The sequence below is a fragment of the Gasterosteus aculeatus genome, chromosome 14, assembly GCF_964276395.1.
Source record: "Gasterosteus aculeatus chromosome 14, fGasAcu3.hap1.1, whole genome shotgun sequence".
Taxonomy (NCBI): Eukaryota; Metazoa; Chordata; class Actinopteri; order Perciformes; family Gasterosteidae; genus Gasterosteus; species Gasterosteus aculeatus.
Genome location: NC_135702.1, coordinates 10,383,301 through 10,393,028, shown reverse-complemented (window position 1 = coordinate 10,393,028; position 9,728 = coordinate 10,383,301). Strand labels below are relative to the sequence as shown.

The 9,728-nt window shown below is 46.2% G+C and overlaps 3 protein-coding genes across 9 annotated transcripts in view; 1 reads left to right on the top strand and 2 right to left on the bottom strand.

Moving 5' to 3' along the window:
* LOC120831515 (nodal homolog 2-A-like) lies at positions 1–1,649 on the top strand. The gene is made up of 3 exons (XM_040197004.2): positions 1–323; positions 593–1,380; positions 1,497–1,649. The coding sequence occupies exons 1-3, from the start codon at positions 17–19 to the stop codon at positions 1,647–1,649; spliced, it is 1,248 nt and encodes a 415-aa protein (XP_040052938.2). The 5' UTR covers positions 1–16.
* A 391-nt stretch (positions 1,650–2,040) lies between these two features.
* Positions 2,041–5,375, bottom strand: eif4ebp1 (eukaryotic translation initiation factor 4E binding protein 1). Its single transcript, XM_040197005.2, has 3 exons — positions 4,941–5,375; positions 3,022–3,216; positions 2,041–2,897 (listed from the first exon to the last, which is right to left on the bottom strand). Exons 1-3 carry the CDS (start codon positions 5,074–5,076, stop codon positions 2,872–2,874), a joined length of 357 nt encoding a protein of 118 aa, XP_040052939.1. The 5' UTR covers positions 5,077–5,375; the 3' UTR covers positions 2,041–2,871.
* Positions 5,376–5,725: 350 nt separating this feature from the next.
* ank1b (ankyrin 1, erythrocytic b) overlaps positions 5,726–9,728 on the bottom strand; it is a 59,914-nt gene continuing 55,911 nt past the window's right edge. For 3 of the 7 annotated variants that reach the window (XM_078088439.1, XM_078088442.1, XM_078088441.1), the window contains 2 exons: positions 9,592–9,686; positions 9,174–9,345 (listed from right to left, as the gene is read on the bottom strand). In XM_078088439.1, coding sequence (XP_077944565.1) covers positions 9,618–9,686 — 69 coding nt within the window. In that variant the 3' untranslated portion in view covers positions 9,174–9,345; positions 9,592–9,617. Of the gene's footprint in view, positions 9,346–9,591; positions 9,687–9,728 lie in introns of all 7 variants that reach the window. The other 4 variants (XM_078088440.1, XM_078088443.1, XM_078088444.1 and 1 more) reach the window with 3 other exon arrangements.

Below are 9,728 nucleotides of genomic sequence, written 5' to 3'. Positions count from 1 at the left end.
CACACATCGCGCAACAATGAAGCGACCAGCAGTGGACTTCTCCTTTGCGCTCTTTCTTCTGGTGGATTTGGTCGCGGTTCTCGCCGCACAGCCCTCCGCTGGGATGCACCCCGCCGCACTGCTGCGGGGGATGGACGCCGGCTCCAGACGCACGACGCACAGGCAGGAAGAAAACAGGTTGCCCCTCTACATGATGCAGCTCTACCGAACCATGCTGAACGAGGGCCGGCATTGGACTCCGGCCGCCAGCGTGAGCCGCGTCAGTGAGGAGGACAACCCCGGTTTGCACGCCTCCGACTCCGTGGTCAGCCTCGTCGGCAAGAGTGAGTTTTCATAAATATGTATTGGTCTTCGGGAGTTTCCCTGCTATAGTTCTTTGTATTCTGTTGAAAACATAAGGAGCACTTTATGATTTCCCTTGGCTAATACCAACCATATTGTGTGTTAATTTATTTCCATCACCTTAATTCCTAATTTGTGATCAGGAATACAAGCTGTTATAAGAATGTGGTCTTGAAAGCCAAATTCCAGGTGTCTGTTATTGTCCAAATTCCCTTTAATAACCAATATCCCTTACTCTCCTTTCTTTCAGGCTGCCATCAGATTGGCAAGAAGTGGTCCGTCACCTTCGACATGTCCTCCATGTCCGCAAGCGACAACATCCAACTGGCCCAACTTCGCATCCGCCTGCCCTCCTTCACCGAGTCTCACAGAGCCTCCGTGGACGTCTACCACTCCCAAGGGGGTCAATGCTCCGGCACGCGCTGCCCAGGGAACAGGCAGTTCGTGGGGCGCCTTGTGGCTCACCCCAGCTCGATGGCGTCCCCCTCCTCGTGGAAGGTGCTCAACATGACGGAGATGCTCCAGCGCTGGCTGCAGCAGGAGCATCCCGCGCAGAGGATGGAGGAGGATGAGGCTGAAGTGAAGGAGCAAGAGGGGCAGGAGGGAATCGGTCACCCGACCGCCGACCGAGTCACCGCGGTGATCTTCTCAAGGCAACACTCAAACAGCCTTCGGGTGCCAACGCTCATCCGCACAGCCGGCCACTCCAAGTACGTCAGCCTGGACCGCAAGAGAGTCACGTCCGGCTCCGGCTCCAGGCCGAGGAGCCGCAGGTCCAGGAGGCAATCGCACGGCCGGCAGCAGCGACAGCGTGTGGCCGGAGCCGCTCCCGCCAGCAGGCCCGCAGAGGAGGAGGAGAAGGAGGAGGAGGAGAAGGGTCATCTCTGCAGGAAGGTGGACATGATGGTGGACTTTGCGAAGCTCGGTTGGAGCGAGTGGATGGTCTATCCCAAGCAGTACAACGCCTATCGCTGTGAAGGGAGCTGTCCCACGCCAGTGGATGAGACCTTCACGCCCACCAACCACGCATACATGCAGGTAAGGCGGAATGAGACAAGACCTTTTGTTTTGTTTGAAGAATATTTATCCGCAAAAGGGACGTATACACATTAATACAATATCAATAATAATAATTTGTCTCTTTCTCCATCCAGAGCCTCCTGAAACTTCACCACCCAGACAAGGTGCCGTGCCTTTCCTGCGTGCCAACGCGCCTGGCACCGGTGTCCATGCTGTACTTCGAGAACGGCAAGATGGTCATGAGGCATCACGAGAACATGGTGGTGGAGGAGTGCGGCTGCCACTAAGCAAAAGACCCGAAAACCTTTTGGTTGAAGGCCAAGAGCGGAGGCACCGACGGGGTTCCTCCTCACAAAGTGGATGGACGTCCACAGGCACTTTATGGACTTTATGTCCGGTTTGACACTGACGGAAACGGAGGCTGTTTGCTGATGTTTAGGACATTGCAGAAAGAGACTGTTGTGCATCCATGGACACTGCTTTTGAATACATTTTGAAATATGGATTCTAAAAAGAGTTCCAAATGTTTTTTTTGTAGAAGATTCATTATGGTTACGGGTTGATCAGTCGTGATGGAACCAGAACATGGTAAATGTTGGTTGCTGACAGAAGCACATTAGAAGATTCACACGGAGGTCTTATGTAAGAACAGTTGAGTGACGACAGATGCAAATGGTATAAGCGCTTTTAACTTTATTGAAATGTTTGGTTCACATTGATCCATCTGTGTATTTGCTATGTACAATATTACAATAAATTATTGTTTTTTTTGACAAAGTGTTTGTTGTTTTTTTTAATACTGTGCTCATAAAAAAACAAACATTGAACATAAATGATGATGCTATTAAGTGCTTAAGACCTTTTTTACAAGCTCATACCTAAAAAGAAAAACTTTAAAGATAAAGAGGTAATAGTTGTTTCCAACAAAACGACAAACAGCAGACTGACGGTTGGTTGGTTGGCATCAAGCTGGTGAACGTATATGAACACGAAGCAGCTAGAGACGGATGTGTTATCAAACTGACCCGATCAACCCAAGATGACATGTTAGTGTGGTGTTTATACGCCCCCAAGTGGCAGCAGAAACAAATCAATGACCAATTTCGCCAAAATAATGACGAAAACTGTAACTTTAAACTGAGGTCCATACTTCAAGTCCTTTATTTGTATAACATTGAATATTTTAGAGATGTGCTTAAAGTCCTCAAATGATTAAATTCACATAAAAGCTTTAATTTCAATAAGACTTTGGCCAACGTGTCAAATATCTCACATACAAAGCATAGCGGATTGAAAATAAACATAATTTCATGCATTGGCTAGAGTCATGTTTTTTTCTTCTCTTTAAACAGATTAAACATCAACAGAAAAGGCCTTCTTGTAGATTATAAAGCTCAATAAAACAAGGCATCTCATCTCAAATGAGTATTATTATTTTTTTCTTCTTATCCCAGTAGTGAAAAAAAAGGATCAGTTGGGAATCACTTATGTTCCTGCTGCTGACCCTCCTCAGATGTCCATCTCAAACTGGGCATCTTCAAGAAACACAAGAAGACATTCGTAGGTGAGCAGAGGAGAGGAGACGATTAAAGACGAACGGGAAGGATTGCATCTCACCTCCCTCGTCCACATTGTAAACGTGCGGACGGGGGCCTTTACCTGCGTGGTCCTCGGCGTGCTGGTTGTGCGCCGCGTTGTTGCTCGCCGTCGGCTCTGGCCGCGCTGTGTCGATGGAGGAGTTGGGTTTGAGCGCCCTGGTGACCCCGGGGATGTCCGGCAGGTTGGGAGGCGTGCGAGCCAGAGGAGACGTGCGGCACTGCAGGAGGAACTTCCTGTCGTAGATGATTCTGGTGCCTGCGGCCATCAGCCAAAGGAAAACCAACGTTTCTTATAGGCAATGCTTTGTCAGTATTTTTTTTTTTTTAGCGGAAAGGTTTATACGAATACCAAGCTATTGATTTTGGCTAGTCGCCCACAGATCCCTTGAAACCGGTTTAAATGGCAGAATAAAATAAAATTCAACAGCTAATACCGACATGAAGTAATTGTAACAGATTTAAATTCAATTATATTAAAACATAAAAAAAAAATCAGTTCGTAATCTCAGTATTATTACTTTCTATAATTATATTTAATTAAATTCGTTAAAAATGTTTAACTTATTTAAAAAAAAAAAAAAAGGGATTATTTTTTTATATAGTGGAACAAAAGAAAATTCACAAGTTGACCTCTACGTAAAACCTGTGTAATAAGTTACATAAAAGGTAAATAAATAAAGACCTATGAACTACCTCCACAGCATTGTGGCGACATACTTTTTCTCTGTGTTTCCTGCTCTGTATAAACGTCCATACATTCCCATGACCGATGACCCAATTCTTTGTTTATCCGTGTAAACCTGCGCCCAGAACACACCATCAGTTAGAATGGACATGTGTGCGCTCACTGGACTTTCTCACAGGTAAAACAGTTTCTATTTTTTTAATTTTCCGGGGTCAATCTTGCAGAGCTTTTCAGAAAATAGCGAGCATAACAACACGGAGCGATTATGAGAGTGAGACGTTTCGCCTGATTTGGTGGGTGTTAATAAAGGCGGTGTTCCCTCGTGGGGCCAACACCTAGTAAACATGTTGCTGCAACTCCACAACAGCCTGCTGTAAAGGCAACACTATAAATAGGATCGGACTGAGTGAGGCGACAGAGTCCTTGATTCATTGAAGACTGTTGTTCATTTGCATTCAAAATAAAACAAGTACTCTTAACAGACCATCTTGAGCGGCCCTTTAAACACACATTCAATGTGATTGAAAATGCAAATCACCGCCCAGACACCGACGTCAATGAAGAAATAAAATCAGCATTAAATCCTGTGGGGAGATGAAAGGAACGCATGGCGTATTGCAGAGATGCAATCACTCCACCGGCCTGTTAATCAGAGACTCAACTTAGTCCGGCCTACTTCCCATTTTCATTGGGCCACTACGCTGAAAGGGCAACTTCCGGGCTGCGTGGTTCGTGATAGCAGAAGACTAATAGGATTTCCTTAAGTCCGTCAACAGGTGGTCTTTAGCCTGCGGGGGAGCATTGAGAGGACGACCTACAGCCTGGCTCTGTAACGCATGTCCTTTCAAATGAAATTACAATTAAAAAATACGTATATTTGCATTGTGTCACAAGTAAAGACATAAAATAAGGTGGAGGTATTTTCACTGACAGGGTTCAACAAACACGCAGAGCTGCTAGAACACAGCGTGACGGCGTGGGAACAACAGGTACTGGGTCATACCATGTCCCCGCTACCTACCTGTCTCCTACCATGTCCCCGCTACCTGTCTCCTACCATGTCCCCGCTACCTACCCGTCTCCTACCATGTCCCCGCTACCTGTCTCCTACCATGTCCCCACACCGATGTGGAATTATTACAAGAAAAACAAGTAGAACTTTTAAAGTGGACTCAAGTATCCCTTTAGCTGTTACCAGATCGTCTCATCGATCCTTTTCAGAACCCTTTTGTTCTCGACCTTCTTTTTTAAAACCGTGTCCGACGTTTGGACCGAGGCCCGAGCCACGTCGTTACCTCCGGGCGTGGTGCTGAACAGTGTCCCCCCCGGGGTGGTGGAGTAGTCCTGGGGCATGTGCGCCGCGTCGTGGATGGTCACCCGCCTGACGGACGGGATGTCCCGGCTCCCGGTGGTCTGACCCCCCGCTGACATCTCTCACGGACACGTAAAGGGCGGCTTGCGGTGGACTCGTTAGGGACCGAGGAGTCGCAGGAAAGCGCGAAGGACGCCGGACGGAGCTGAAGTCAGGAAGCAGCGACGGTACCGCGTGCCTCCACGTGGCGCAGGCACTTCCAAAACAACTCGCGGAAACCTCCTTCGGAAAACGACACGTGGGGCGGAGGGCTGCCATTGGCTGCGAATAGGGGCGTCACGACGTCACCACATGGGGGTTGTAGTTTTTTCCTGTTTTGTCTCATCTTGTCGAACAAAGATGACGCAATAATAATAAGAAGAATACATCTGTGGTGAACAAGCCTGTTCAACTTTTTTTTCATGTTCTTAATTAGAAAGCAGTTAGCCAAATAAATGTTGCATGTATGCACCGCCTATAATAAAAAAATCAGCAAAATCAGAGGACATTTTCCCAGAAAATGACTGTGGAATATACTAATTTCAAAGAAAATTAAATAAACTATCAACAAATATTTGTAAATAATTCCAATATGAAATAATAATGATTTATTAGTATGAAAGATATTTTGGACCCACAAATAAACAAACTTACACCGAATACATGTAGGAGTATTATATATATATAAAAAAACCTAATTTCACTTTTTTGCCAAAACAGGACCCAACATTTATGTCACATCTTTGTTTATTATTTCTTGTAAATGGTTTGAGCTGGTGTACAGGGTAAGATGATCTATACATATTTTCATGTCCGAATGACTGATTGAAAGGCTTGTATACATATTCACGTTTGTTTATCCTCGCTCCCGGACATTACAAAAAGAAAAGAAAACAAGTGTTAATAGCTACAAAGCCTCTACATTCCCCATGATGTGGGCGTTGGCCTACTCTAGATAATGCTTAAAGAACATCCATAACAACTCTATGAGGGTGCATAGCATTCTAATTAAATATATTTTGTCATATATTTATACATATATTTTCATAAAAACATTTTTTTTGTGCATGTGCGCAGTTGCATTCCGTAGGATATAGTAGTATGATATTGCGTTTACATTGTCATGTATCCATTCTAAAGGAGTATAGGTGATCTCTATTCTTTCGCGACAGTTAAAATTTTACAATACTCTTTTGTTTTTTTTAAATACGTCGTCGAAGGTTACGCGTCCTCTCAGGTCACACGTTCTCTCTTCTTCCCCTCTGATCCAACTGGGTTTGGAACACAGCACCATTGCACGCACGCACACACACACTCAAACACACACACACACACACACACTCAACACACACACACACACACACACACACACACACACACACACACACACACACACACACACACACACACACACTGTGGAGTTGAATGGATTATAGAGCACGTTCCAATTGATGAGTTTAAATTGAGTGGAAATCAAATAAATGGTCAAACGCTCAGAGTTATAATCCTTAAGATTTAGTCTTTGTTGTTTTGCCGCCATGAGTTCTATCAACCACCGGGGGGCAGCAAACAAGCTGAATTATTACTTTAATGTCCAATAGTAACTTAATGCGCAAGCCAACAAGCTGTATGGTGAAGGGATTCACCCTAAAGACTAAGGAAGCAGTCAACAGTGTCATCGGACTTGGATCCAATGTGGCCTTGCACTGCAACATGCGCAGGCACCAAACATTTTGTCTTCTGACTCGTGTCTCCATCTCACCTGCGTGTGCAGTTAAGATCCCACGTGGGGGAAAGACGACCCTCTGCCACTGGCAGACAAACAACTGTATATAACTCAGAGAAGTCATTCTCCACGCGAATACCTCGATCCAACCTCTTTCTTGTGCTGATACAGTACAAGATACAGAGGCTAACTAGTCCCTCAACTTGTTTTTCCTCCTTTGCAGAGGGGATAATGCTTCACCAAATACTTTTTGGTACATTCTTCTTCATCGTCACTTTGCATTTCTCGCTTAGCAGCGAGGAGGATCCCTCCAAGCCAGCTTGTACGTACAGGGCCAAGAGCTGAGGGCTCGCTGGAGAACATGCTAGATACTTTGTCTCCTCTTTGGTCTTATTTGAATCAACCGCCACAAACACACACACCCACACATACCACACACACCCACACCCCCAAACGCCCACACACAATCCTTTCCGGCATCATACACTTCCCAACTTTTCCCTTTAGCCCCAACAACCAAAGTCTAATCCAGAAGCACTCGCTGCGTGTCCCACGCTGGTCCTACCGAGGAGGACTCTGAACTCTAAAAAGGAAAAACACTTTGATTCTGACGGAGCAGAACTGAAAACCTGAGTGGAGTAACAGTGGAAAACACGTGACATGTCATAAACATGTGCTATATATCGGATGAGGCTCTGGTGTGCGCGGAGCGGGTAACGGAAAAACGATGTGCGTTTGTGTGTGACGCGTCCACTCATTCGGTGTCTCATTCATTCAGGCTACAGTACGCTTGGTGGTTTCACCCTCACGGCAGGAGCAAGACTCCCGGTTTATGTTTTGCTACGTTAGGTGCTGAAAAACAAACGATCCAAACGATCCCGGATCCACACGCAGAGCAGCTGCCACACTCCGATCTTCATTTTCCAAATCCTTCACGAAGAACCTACAGAACCCTCTGGCCTCCATCGCCGGTGTCCTCGTTAGGTATTATTGCTGTGGCTGACTTGAAAATCAACCCCTCGGACCAGGCTGTAACTATACCGTCGCAATGCGATACGTTTCTGATTTAGTGTTTGTATGTGCACATGAGAGCGTGCAGTGTGCTTTTGTTTGTGTGTCTTCACAGTTCACAAGTCAGGGGTCAGTGTTGATAAGACAATCACAGTGCTACCTGTCTGTCCAAGCTGCACCGTTCTCATCGCGGTACCACGCTACCGTACTGTAGTAGCATAATATTATTTCACCCTTGCTACCATTGAAACTCCGAAATCCTCGAAACTGATCGGATCACTCGCGTTGTTTGCGCTTCCTTCACCCGGCTTAAAATGGATGGACCTACGTTGGGTGACGGTGAGGAGAACGTTGCCAACCGATAAAGAGGGAGCGCCCAAAAAAAGCTGGTAGCATTAGATGGAGGAGCTATTGATGCTGATGAAGAGGCCTGTTCATTTTACTGCATATTGACCGAGGCTACTGATAAAGACTGTGAAATCGAGACGGCGCGCGCTACTGGGACAAAAGGACGGACGAAGGTACAAAAAGGTCACGGGGGGGAGAAGCGTCAATCTTTGTGTTGTAGGGCTGCTGCACAATACAATCAAGCAACCGACCCCCTCTTCCAAAAGACACGAGGGGTGAAAGGAATTCAGTTCCCTTCTGTGACGACACCGAATGAAAACCGAGGCGGGAAAAAAAAAAAAAACACCTTCATCCACGAAGGAAGAGACGACGGCACACGCAGACAGGAACACTAACAAGCGGGGCGGCGCTCATCCCGGCGCTGTGCGGGCCGTGACATCACAGGTCCAAAGAGCCAATCGCTAGGCAGGGGCTCGGCGCCCAGCCGGGGCCAAGAAAAAAACAAAAACATGCTTGCAGAGAAGAATACGCGCACACATACGCACACATACACACACACCGACACATGTCCACGTAGCATAAGAGTGCATATATCACATTGAGAATAATAAGGGGGGAAGGGGTCCAGTGAGAGAAGCAGCGGTGGGCTCAGCAGAAGCTCAGCTGTGTACGGAACCGTCCATGGAGGGACTTCTTTTTTTTGGCTGTAGTGTCATTGGACTCAACTTGATACAAACACCTCCGGTTGGGGGGGTGGGGGGGGAGGGGGTGTGTGGGGGGAGGAATAGGTCCTTGAAATCACAGGTCCGTGAAATCATGGGCCAGCCCCGTACCTTGCACCCCTTCAGTTTTGAGGATAATGACAGTTCAAAAGGTCAAAGGTCATGCACCAGCAGTCATCATGCGATTACAGTTCACAGGAAGCACTTTTTGTTGCTTTTTTTTCTTCTTAATTGTTTTACTGACATTTATGTTTTTTTTTTTTTTGTAAAAAACAAACAAAAAGGAAGAAGAATCATGCCTTATTCTAGTTGATGTTTTCTTTACAAATGTTATAAAACTACAAGTCAAACTCTTTTTTTCCTCTGTCTCTTTTTCTTTTGTGATGTCCCATGGTCACACGCTGAGGATGGCTCGGTGTTTGTCATTTTGTAGTTCGCCCTCCTTTAGTCTTTTTCTTTCTCTTCCTCTCCTTCTTTGCTCATTTCCCCCTGCGGCCTGCTTGTGTTTTTGTGTAGGATGATTTGGCAGTGGCTTTCCGGTCCTGGAAAAACAGAGACAGATAGCATTTACACAAAAAACGAAGGTGTAAAGATTTCCCTTCCAAAAGAGGAAAAAAAAAGAAGGCTCTAAGGGCGCTGAATGCCAAGTCTATGGTTTCTAATTTTAAACATTAATGGAAAAGAACAGCATGTGAGGGATAATTAAGCTCTAGCAGAGTCCAATGTGTTGCCATGCAGGCTTCTATCCAAGCACGGGGATGCACAAGTTCTTGTTGTGTGTCCCGTACCTGGAGGACGGGGCAGTATGTGTATTTCAGTGTTTAACTCTCCGCAGACTGGTGCGCTGCGCTGACTGAGCGCCCTTTCTCACATCCACCCCCACCTGGAGCAAGGAGGTAGGGAGGAGGGAAGGAAACAACACTTG

Bases quoted from the DNA above. Each gene is read 5' to 3' on its own strand.
- eif4ebp1 (XM_040197005.2), bottom strand. From the start codon at position 5,076: ATGTCAGCGGGGGGTCAGACCACCGGGAGCCGGGACATCCCGTCCGTC. The intron at 3,217-4,940 runs GTAACGACGTGG...TGATGGCCGCAG, and splicing joins GTTCAGCACCACGCCCGGAG to GCACCAGAATCATCTACGAC. The intron at 2,898-3,021 runs GTAAAGGCCCCC...TGTTTCTTGAAG, and splicing joins GCACGCCGAGGACCACGCAG to ATGCCCAGTTTGAGATGGAC.
- LOC120831515 (XM_040197004.2), top strand. From the start codon at position 17: ATGAAGCGACCAGCAGTGGACTTCTCCTTTGCGCTCTTTCTTCTGGTG. The intron at 324-592 runs GTGAGTTTTCAT...CCTTTCTTTCAG, and splicing joins GGTCAGCCTCGTCGGCAAGA to GCTGCCATCAGATTGGCAAG. The intron at 1,381-1,496 runs GTAAGGCGGAAT...TTCTCCATCCAG, and splicing joins CCAACCACGCATACATGCAG to AGCCTCCTGAAACTTCACCA.